This window comes from Marmota monax, unplaced genomic scaffold (genome assembly GCF_021218885.2).
Source record: "Marmota monax isolate L192 unplaced genomic scaffold, Marmota_monax_Labrador192_F-V1.1 WCK01_AAM20220418_F8-fsc00042, whole genome shotgun sequence".
Classification (NCBI taxonomy): domain Eukaryota; kingdom Metazoa; phylum Chordata; class Mammalia; order Rodentia; family Sciuridae; genus Marmota; species Marmota monax.
Genome location: NW_026693008.1, coordinates 14,926,518 through 14,938,121, shown reverse-complemented (window position 1 = coordinate 14,938,121; position 11,604 = coordinate 14,926,518). Strand labels below are relative to the sequence as shown.

Genomic DNA, 11,604 nt, shown 5'->3' with positions numbered 1-11,604 from the left:
GCTATTTAGTTACCCAGAATCTCTGGGTTTCTCCGGATCTTTTCTGTTGAATTCCAACATTCTCCCATATCTACCCGCTTCATAGAGCAGCTTCTCACCTGTTGTTTTGGTTCTGTCTTGTAGAGAAGCAGATAAGTTTGGGTACCTCTAATCTGCCATCTGGAATCCCCCTTCATTGTAACTATAAAGAAATTTCAAAATTGTTTTCTGGAAGCATAAAGAATAAGGGTAGAAACAATAGAGGCCGCGCGCGCGGAGCTAGCGCTCGCAGGCTCCCCGCCCCTCCCACAACGCTCGACCCCGGGATACCCCCGGCTCTCCTGCCGCCATGGCCGACAAGGAAGCAGCCTTTGACGATGCAGTGGAAGAACGTGTGATCAACGAGGAGTACAAAATATGGAAAAAGAACACCCCTTTTCTTTATGATTTGGTGATGACCCATGCTCTGGAGTGGCCCAGCCTAACAGCACAGTGGCTTCCAGATGTAACCAGACCAGAAGGAAAAGATTTCAGCATTCATCGACTTGTCCTGGGGACACACACATCCGATGAGCAAAACCACCTTGTGATAGCCAGTGTACAGCTCCCCAATGATGATGCTCAATTTGATGCATCACACTACGACAGTGAGAAAGGAGAATTTGGAGGTTTTGGCTCAGTTAGTGGGAAAATTGAAATAGAAATCAAGATCAACCATGAAGGAGAAGTAAATAGGGCTCGTTATATGCCCCAGAACCCTTGCATCATTGCAACAAAGACTCCATCCAGTGATGTTCTTGTTTTTGACTATACAAAACATCCTTCTAAACCAGACCCTTCTGGAGAGTGCAACCCAGACTTGCGTCTCCGTGGACATCAGAAGGAAGGGTATGGGCTTTCTTGGAACCCAAATCTCAGTGGGCACTTACTTAGTGCTTCAGATGACCATACCATCTGCCTATGGGATATCAGTGCCGTCCCAAAGGAAGGGAAAGTGGTCGATGCGAAGACCATCTTTACAGGGCATACAGCAGTAGTAGAAGATGTTTCCTGGCATCTGCTCCATGAGTCCCTGTTTGGGTCAGTTGCTGACGATCAGAAACTTATGATTTGGGATACTCGTTCAAACAATACTTCCAAACCAAGCCACTCAGTAGATGCTCACACTGCTGAAGTGAACTGCCTCTCTTTCAATCCTTATAGTGAGTTCATACTTGCCACAGGATCAGCTGATAAGACTGTTGCCTTGTGGGATCTGAGAAATCTGAAACTTAAGTTGCATTCCTTTGAATCACATAAGGATGAAATATTTCAGGTTCAATGGTCACCTCACAATGAGACTATTCTGGCTTCTAGTGGTACTGATCGTAGACTGAATGTCTGGGATTTAAGTAAAATTGGAGAAGAACAATCCCCAGAAGATGCAGAAGATGGCCCACCAGAATTATTGTTTATTCATGGTGGTCACACTGCCAAGATATCTGATTTCTCCTGGAATCCCAATGAACCTTGGGTGATTTGTTCTGTATCAGAAGACAATATCATGCAAGTGTGGCAAATGGCAGAGAACATCTATAATGATGAAGATCCTGAAGGAAGTGTGGATCCTGAAGGACAAGGATCTTAGATGTGTCTGCACTTGTGATTTTAGACTCCCCTTTTTTCCCTCTCAACCCTGAGATTGATTTAACACTGGTTTTGAGAGAGAGACTTTGTTCAGCTATCCCTCTATATAGGTACCACCAACAATTCCTATTAGCCCAAACAGTGGGTGTTTTCTAAATATTAACTGGGATACTTTATTCAGCAAAGCCAGACTTATTTAAATTTTGTTCAGGAATTTTCTAGTAACAAACCCGGGTCTAAAGTAGCTACAGAAAGGGGAATATTATGTGTGGTTATTTTTCTTCTTAAGCTATATCCCCAAGTTTTTTGGACTCATTTAAGTAAAAGCTAGAGTGAGTAAGGAATAGAGCCAAGTGAGGTAGGTGTCTGAGCCATGAAGTATAAATACCGCAAGATGTCATTTTTATTCAGGAATTAGGGGAGATTCAAGTCATATAGATTCCTACTCTAAAATCTTCACACCTGACTTTCCAGGATGCACATTTTCCTATGTAGACCAGTCTCCTCTTGATTTCTACAGTTAAGTCAAAACTACATGTTCCTCCTTTCCCATATATTTTTGCTTGTTAGTGTATTTCTTGAGCTATTTTCGTATTATTCCTTACCTTTATGTGAAATGGTTTTTGTTTTTTTGTTCTTTTTTTTTTTTTTTTTAACTTGGGACCACCAAGTTGTAAAGATGTATGTTTTTACCTGACAGTTGTACCACGGGTATACTGTCAAGTTGAGAAGAGTGAATTGATAGCTTGTATGATTTTAAAATTAAATTAATCCTTGATAAGAGTTGCTTTTTTTTTTTTTTTTTTTTTTTTTAGGAGTTGGTCCTTGACCACTAGTTTGATACCATCTGCATTTTGGGTGACCTGTTTTATCAGCAGGCCTATTACTCCCATGACTAACTGTGTAAGTGCTTATAATGGAATAAATTGCTTTTCTACATAAAAAAAAGAATAAGGGTAACATCATTTTATTTCCTGTTGCTTTTGTGTCACTATAATGTTTGGAGGTTCCCATTCTAATAAATGTGCACTTCTACTTTACATGTGCCTTTGATTTCCTGGAGATTTCTTTTTTCTATTTTTCTCTTTTGCATAGGGAGATGTTTAATCAACTTTGGTTGAATGAGTATCAAGTAATGGTTTATCTGAACAAATAAGATGAAAACTTAATAACCAAAATAAGTAGTAGAACAAAATTTGAGGAGGTTAAGAGAAATAGAATAGGTAAATAAATAAAATAACATTATCTTTCAAAAACTGTGTAATTCATGATGAAAAATATGAAAATACAGAGTAGCTAAAAGGAGAAAATACAAGTTATCTATGAGACTTCATATCCTCTCCTTTAAAAAATATATTTTGTTTCGTTCGTTCCCCTTTCCAACCCAATATGCTCTTAAAGGTGAGCCGGTGGTTCTCAACTCTGAGTACACATGGAACCACTCAGGAATTTCTTTTTAATAGGTCCAGTATTTGGATACCCTTCAGAGAGTCCAATCTAAATAATATGAGGTGGAGTCTGGATATCAATCTTTTTTAAATGCCTTTATTTTATTTATTTATTTATTTTTTATGTGATGCTGAGGATTGAACCCATTGCCTCACACGTGCTGTGCAAGCACTCTACCCACTGAGCTACAATCCAAGCACCATCAAACTTTTTTAAATCAACTTTTTTGAGGTGTGATTTATATACAATAGAATGCATCTATTTTAAGTTTTGAATAATGTATATTCCCCTGTATAAACACCATTCTAATATACTTCCATCATCCCCAAATACTATTCCATCCCACATAGTCACTGATCTACCTTGTTATTACTGATTAATTATGCTTATTCTAGAACTTCATATAAACAGAATCAAGCAGTCTGACATCTTTCATTCAGAATAGTTTTCTGAGAGTTATATGTTTATATGTGTCAGTGGTTTATTCTTTTTTAATGCTGAGTATTTCATTGTGTGGAGGTATCACATTTTGTTAATCCATTAAACTGTTAATGGGCATCTGAGCTGTTTCCAGTTACTGTTATAAATAAAACTTCTATGAACATTCATGTAAAAGTCCTTGTGTTTTCATTTCTCTTGAGTAAATGTCTAGAACTAGAATGGCAGGGTCATATGGTAAGTTTCTATTTATAAGAAACTTCCAAACTCTTTTTCAAAGTAATTGTACTATTTTACATTTCCACTGATGATATGAGTGCTCAGTTGCTCTGTAAGTTTGCCACAGTGCCAGGTATTATCAGTCTTAAATTTTTACCTTCCTGAGGAGCATCATCAGTTTTTAAAAGCTCCCCACAACAGGTACACTTTTCTGCATATAATATACCAATAAAAAATGAAGGGATGCTCCCAAATCACTCTGATGTGCAGCCAAAGTGGAAAAACATCAATCTAAAATAGAAAAATTTTGTCATTATTGAAATAATGACAGATTATTTATGCATCAGGTTTTTTTTCCCACTCATCCATTCATTACTCAGAAAGAGCTACAACTTCTCTTTACAAAGCATTGGGAATATAGAGATAATACCCCCTACCTCAAGAACTAACAAAATATTTTTTTTTTCCTCTTAAGGAAACCAAGTCTCAGGGCTGGGGTTGTGGCTCAGCAGTGGAGTGCTCGCCTAGCACATGCAAAGCCCTTGGGTTCGATCCTCAGCACCACATAAAAATAAATAAAAATAAAGGTTTTGTGTCCAACTAAAACTGAAGAAGAAATATTTAAAACAAAGAAAGAAAACCAAGTCTCACCTGTATGACCACAATCATTTCAGAGAGTTTAGTTTTTAACTGGTATTTCTTGGGATTTTTGTAGCTCTTGCCTAGAGGGCACAGAAGGTAACAAAATCATTCACTGGTGTTGGAGGTGTTGCTTTATTGGCTTTTTGCTTTTCCTTTCTTGCTTTCCACCTCATGTACTTTCATACATTATTCAACTTTGGGAACAATGAGGTCATAGTGAATCCTAACAAAAATAAAATGGACATTTTTCGCTACTGGTATTTGCTCACAGGCCATGATTGGTTTTCCCTTATTTATTTTCAACCATTGCAGTTTCTGTTTTTGTTTTCCAAACTCAAATTTCTCCAAAGTCAAATTCTTACAGATTTAAATTTTGTGAAAAAAGAACATTTTGATCCTTCTGTCCATTTTTAATCAATAGGAATATTGGCCATGTGTAGTTTCGTTTATTGTCAGTCTTATTTTAGGTGAATTCTACTGGTAATGACAACTAAAATTTAGACAAAAAAATGGTTATATTTACCTTTCAGATAATCAGTTAGGAAATTTAATGAGCAGAGACATAGTTGCACAGAAAGATAAGAAAAGCTACATTCGTCTTGTATGGAGAGCTAAATTCTTAGTTTCTGGATAGAGTCAAAAGGACCAAGCAGAAACATCCCGAGCCCAGAGGGCATCTCACATGGTAGGATTAAAGTATCCTGCTGCAGCCCCTGCTACTCTGTCCTAAGTTGTCAGCCTCTATTCTCCATTCCCCACTAAATCTCTGGCCTCTTCTATTTGAAGCTCTGCCAACTATGAGCTCTCTCAGTTGCTGGCAAGCCAGTGGCTTCCATGAGGATAGAAATTCCTGATCTCAGTTGAGCTGATACAAGTGGAATTCTTTCAAATGAACTAACTTTACTTGAGCCAACTAAACAAAACCAAACCACACAAAGAAAATACAAAAGCAGATAAATAGATGAGGTCCGCCAGGCACAATGCCACACACTTATTTCATTGCAGCAACTTGGGAGGTTGGGACAGAAGAACGGCAATTTTGAGATCAGTCTCAGCAAGTGTGAGGCCAGGTTGAGCAATTTAGCAAGTCCCTGTCTCAAAATAAAGACTAAAAAGGACTGGGGATGTAGCTCAGTGGTAGAGTACCCCTGGGTTTAATCCCCAGTACCACACTCACAAAAAGAAATAGATGAAGTTGAAGAGTGTGTTTCCATGCTGTGGACATTTTAATCATGTATATCAAAAACCTTTACAGAGCTCACACTTGATGGAACCAAACCACTTCTAGGAAGTTCTCCTAAGGTGATATACTGTCCAAAGATGTACAGCATAAAGCCTGTTCAGCCGAAATTGGCAAGAAGCGAAATGTGTACCAGAAGAGGAATACTTCAGGTCTTTTATTTTAACTCTATTTAATATTCAGCCTTAAAAGGGAGACTGGCAAATTTTGGAGTGAAAGAATAGATAGTAAATATCATGGATTTATGGGCCAAATGGCTTCTGTCACAAATAATCAACCCTGCCTTTGTAGGACAAAAGCAGCCACAGATAATATGTAAAGGAATGGATGTGGCTGTGTTCTAATAAAACTGTGTTTTCAAAAACAAAACCCAGGTTGATTTGGATTATGGGCTTCACTTGGCAGCCTGGTTTAAAGAAATAAATGAATTTATCTTTTTGACATGACAAGTTCATCATAAAATACTCTTGTGGGAAACTAAGCATATTTTAGTCCATCATGTATGCTATGATGGCACTTATGTTAGATGAAGAGTCATTTATGTACATATCAATAGAGAAGTGTCTAGAAGGGCATTCAGAAAATTATAATGAAGATGTTATCTCTAGATTGAAGTATTTGGGGTTTTTTCTTCTTTATGTTTTTGTACATTAGAAAAAAAAATTATGTTATAACATACTTTTTGACAAAGTACTTATAGGTTGTGCAGTGCCTTAATTCTAGGAGATGCCATTGACATGAACTCCAGTGTGAAGGGTAGCTCCTGGAGTTGAGGGATATGACAGCCCTCCCATCTCCCATTCTTTTTCAGCTCTAATTAGTCCACAAACACTTATTCAGCATGTACTGTGCCAGACCTTTTGCTAAGCACAGCAGAAGTATGAGCAAACAAAGGCACAAAAATGCCGGCCCTCAGAGAGAGCTTGCGTTCTAGTCAGGGAGAAAGGCAGTAAGCAGAATAAAGAGTGAAGTAAGTATATGCTAGTCTATTAGAAAGTGAGAGCAGAGCAGGTGATAAAGGAGATCCAGAAGGCTGCAGCAGACTGGGGTATTAGTTTTTAAATCAGGTGGATGGAACAGAACTTACTGGACTCAGAAAGTTTCAATCAGGCAAAGATTCAAATATCAGGAAGAAAACTATGTTGATGTTGGGGGAAAGGCATTCTAGACAGAGGGTACAGTCAGTGCACAGGACCTAAGGGAAAGAATGTGGTGGCTTTGAGGAGCAGCAAAGTAGTCAGCATGGCTGCCAGGGAGTGACGGAGGGAGAGCAGTAGATGAGGACAGATGGGTAACAGGCAACCAGATCACATAAGCACCTGAAGGTCACAGTGAGGACCTTGGCTTTTACTTTGAATGAGTTTGTAACCACTGGAGTGTTTTCGTTTTATTTTATTTTATTATTATTTTTTTTAGTTGTAGATGGACACAATACCTTTATTTTATTTGTTTATTTTTATGTGGCGTCGGGGATTGAACCCAGTGCCTCATGCATGCTAGGCAAGCGCTCTGCCACTGAGCCACAACCCCAGCCCCTACTGGAGTGTTTTTGAATAAAGCATTGACATGTTTTGGTTCACATATTTGAAGAACAACCTGGATGCTGAGTCAAGAGCAGACTGTCCAAGTACCAGGGAGAGGTAGCCCTTGACACGGTGTTTCATAATTTGCTTTTTTCTTACCTGTTCTAGTCAGGGAGAAAGGCAGTAAGCAGTTTCTGGCAGAAGGAAGAGCCAGAGTGAAGACCCTGAGGGAGGGCAAGTACCCTTGTTTTATGGAAGAGAAAAATGGGAACTTGGGGAGCTTTAAGTGATGACCAGGGTCAGAGTAGGATGAGCATTGGAACATAGACCTTTCAATTCCAAGGTCAAGTTTCCTTCCATCATGGGACAAAAGACACACCTAATGATAAGGTGGAGTGAATGAAGACAGTGGCATGAGTTAGATTCTGTAGACTTGTTGTTGTTGTTTTGGTACCAGGGATTGAACCCAGGAGCACTTAACCTCTGAGCCACATCCCTGGCCCTATTTTTGTATTTTATTTAGAGACAGGGTCTCGCCAGTTGCTTAGGACCTGGCTAAGTTGCTGAGGCTGGCTTTGAACTAGTGATCCTCATGCCTTAGCCTCCTTAGCCACTGGGATTATAGGCATGTTAGATTCTGTAGACTTTTATGACAGGCCAAGGCATATAATAATAATAACTGACATCACATCTTTTAACAAATGAAATTTCAGGAGATCCACTTCATACTGCTGCTTACAAAACAAAAGTTGAGAAAAAAATAGCATTTAGAGTGTAATTCCCATGTATTTATTAATACATGAATGCATAGGAAAGATAGTCATCAAATGTTAGTGGTGCTTACTTCTTGACAATGGGATTTCAGGGAGTTTTCAACTTTCTTTATTCATTTCTGAACTGTTTGCATTGTCTACAATGAGAATGTAAAAACAGAAGAAAGAAATAAAACAAAATATGTTTGAGGCTAAAAAGAAGCCATTAAGCCAACATTTACATGCTCTTTGAGGTTTCACAGCACCTGTAGTACCACTATTTCTTTGCAAATTCTTCCAAGGCAGGGACTCTGTTTTATTCATTGTTGTACACCCAGCATGTGGAACCTGCCACAAAATAGGTGTTCAATAGGCCTTGTGGATTGAAAGCAAAGTGCTTTTGTGAACTATTGTTCATATAGTCCTCAATAGACACCTAGGGGGTCTCAGGAATGACAGGAACACAGGTTCTAGTTGAAAGGAGTTTCATCTCTTGCCTGATTGGAGTTGCTATGGTACTGAGATGATGGGGATCCTGGCTAGAAAGTTTTATGAAGCCTAAATGGTAACTTTGTAGATTTGTGATGCCTGATCTCAGGTTCTACTTTAGCACTACAAAAATTGGACCTTCCAATAAAAAGTTTTAGAGACGAAATTTTACTGTCAATATTTCAAACTAGTGTTTTGGTTTAAATGGTGGTTGCTGTTGGGCTGCATAATTACCAGGAAAGCCTTCTTTTAAAAATCAATACCTAGAGATTCATTTGCTTTGTGTGGCCACTGGGTTTTTCTCCCTAAGCCATCTGTTTAGTTTTTGAATTATAAAAAAAATAATTAGGTGTGACCAAACTTAGCCATCTGTTTAAAATCAATAACTTTTAAATATACCCATTCCTATTTTTACTAGTTACTGCTCAACTCATTTTAATAGTGACAAAAGAGTTGTCAACCATAATTTTAAGCATAATTCTTCCATCTTTATTCATTTAGCATTAGACCATAAACATTTTCACAATGCTTTTTTAGATACTGCATGGTATTTGAACTTGTAGATTACTGTACTGTACAAAACTATTGCACTTTATTTGAGTGATACCAATTTTCACTGATGTTTCATTGAATGAGAAAATTTCTACCCCTGTGGATTCATTTATTCTCTAATTACAAGCAAACTCAACAGAACTTTCCTTCTTTCAGACTTTAATAAATCTGCCCTTTTTCCTTTTTCTAAAGTTTCATTTATTTTATAATATTCCATTGACTAATAAAGATGGTACATGAAGTGTACAATGTGATGAGTTGGCATACAGTACATACACTTTATATAATGATTATAATAATCAAATTACTTATCATATCTATCAACACTCATGCTGAACATATGTGTCTGATAAGTAGAAGTTTGTACCCTTTGGTCAACATTTTCCCCTTTCTCCAACTCCCCTTCCCTGGCAACCACCATTCTACACTCTGTTTCAATGAGTTTGATCATTTTAGATTCTACGTATAAATGAGATCATACAGTAATAGTCTTTCTGTGCCTGGCTTATTTCATTTAGCAAAGGTTCTCCAGGGTTATTCATGTTGTCATAAATGGCAAGATTTCCTCCTTTTTATGCCTGAATAATAACCCACATTCCACAATTCATTCATTTATCCATTGAGAGACACTTAAGTAGTTAGCATGTCTTTGCTTTTGTGATAATGCTGCAGTAGACATAGATGTGCAGATAACTTCTAGCTTTTGGTCTGATATAGTTTCCTATATACATAGTTTCCTTGATATATACTCAGTCAAGGGGTTGCTGAATTGCATGGTACCTCTATTTTCAATTTTTCGAAGAACCTCCACATGGCTGGACCTATATTCATTCCCACAAACCAATGCTTATCATCTCTTGCCTTTTTGATAATAGCCATTCTAATAGATATGAAGTGATAACACATTGTGGTTTTGATTTTGACTTCCCAGATGAATAGTGATGTTGAGTACATATAGGTCTTCTTTATAGAAATGTCTATTCAGATCCCTTGCCCATTTAAAAATCAGATTGTTCTTTTTGACGTTGAACTGTATGAAAATCATTTTGGATTTTAACATCTTTTCAGATTTATGACTCATGAATATTTTCTCCCATTCTGTAGATTGCCTTTTTATTTTGTTGTTTCCTTTGCTGTGCAGAACGTCTTTGGTTTTATGAGTTTCCAGATATTTATTTATGTTTTTAATTGCTACAAGGAATCAAAAAAACCTTTGCAAAAACCAATGTCAAGGATCTTTTTCCCTCTCTTGTCTGTTAAGAGTTTTATGGTTTCAGGACTTACATTTACAATCTTTAACTCATTTTGAATTATTTTTTTGTGAGTGGTGTAAAAGTCCAATTTTGTCCTTTTGCATATGGATAGCCATTTCCCAACACCATTTATTGAGTGACTGTCTTGTCCCTGTTATATATTTTTGGTGCCCTTGTCGAATATTAGCTAGCCATACATACACACATGGGCTCCCTCCCAACATTCTCAATTCTGTTCCATTGATCTACATGTCTGTGTTTATGCTAGTATCATACTGTTTTAATTACTGTCACTTTGTAATATACCTTGAAATCACAAAGTATGATGACTTAAGCTTTGTTTTTTCTCAAGATTCCTCAGCCATTTGAGGTCATTTGTGCTTCCATATGAATTTTAGGATTATTTTTTCTGTAAAGAATGCCATTGGTATTTTGATAGAGAATAGACTACTTTGGATAGTACAACCATTTTAACGGTTATTTTTTCCAATCCATGAACATGTGATTTCTTTCCATTTATTTGTGTCATCTTCAGTTTCTTTCATTGATGTCTTACAGTTTTCAACATAAATATCTTTAATTTCTGTGGTTACATTTATTCCTAAATATTTTAAAATTATTCTGCATTCCTGGGAAAAATTCCAAATGGTCACGATATATTCTTTTGATAAATTTCTGAATTTGCCTTGCTAAATTTTTTCTTCTATGTTCATGGAGGATTTGGGGCCAATATTTGTCTTTTCTTGTAATATCTTTGTATGATTTTGGTATTAGAGCAATTCTAGTCTTATAGAAGTATCCCTGTCTCTTTAATTTTCTAGAATGGTTTATAATTGGTATTATTTATTCCTTAAATGTTTGATAGATTTCACCAGTAAAGCTATCTGGGTTTGGAATTTCATTGGTAGGAAGAGTTTTAAGTATAAATTGAATTTCTTTAAAAACATAAGGGTATTCAAATTATGTTTTTCTCCTTGACTGAGCTTTAGCATTTTATATTTTTTAGACAATTTGTCAATTTCGTCTCACTTATTAAAATTGAGATCCCTTCTGATCTTTATTACTTTCTTTGTCTGTTTACTTTTGGCTTAGTTTGCATTTTTTTAAAAAATCAATTTCTTAAAATGGATGCTGAGGTAATTGCTTTGAGTCTTTTCTTCTTTTGTAATATAAGCATTTGGTACTATAAAATTTCCCCAAAGTGTTAGTAGCATCTCACAAATTCTCATATGTTGTGTTTTCATTTTCATTCAGTTTAAAATGCTTTTCTAATTTCCCTTTGGATTTCTTCTTTGACCTATGGGTTATTTAGAAGATATTTCATTTTCAATATTTGGGTATTTTCCAGATAACTCTCTGTTATAGGTTTCTAATTTAATTCCTTTGTGGTTAAAGGACATTATTTGCATTTAAAAAGCTATAAAATATATTTATATATATGT

General features: G+C 36.6%; 1 protein-coding gene across 1 annotated transcript; it reads left to right on the top strand.

The window, feature by feature from the left end:
- Positions 1-237: 237 nt before the first annotated feature.
- LOC124098176 (histone-binding protein RBBP4) lies at positions 238-2,268 on the top strand. Its single transcript, XM_046452887.2, has one exon. It carries the CDS (start codon positions 329-331, stop codon positions 1,604-1,606), a length of 1,278 nt encoding a protein of 425 aa, XP_046308843.1. The 5' UTR covers positions 238-328; the 3' UTR covers positions 1,607-2,268.
- Positions 2,269-11,604: the final 9,336 nt, after the last annotated feature.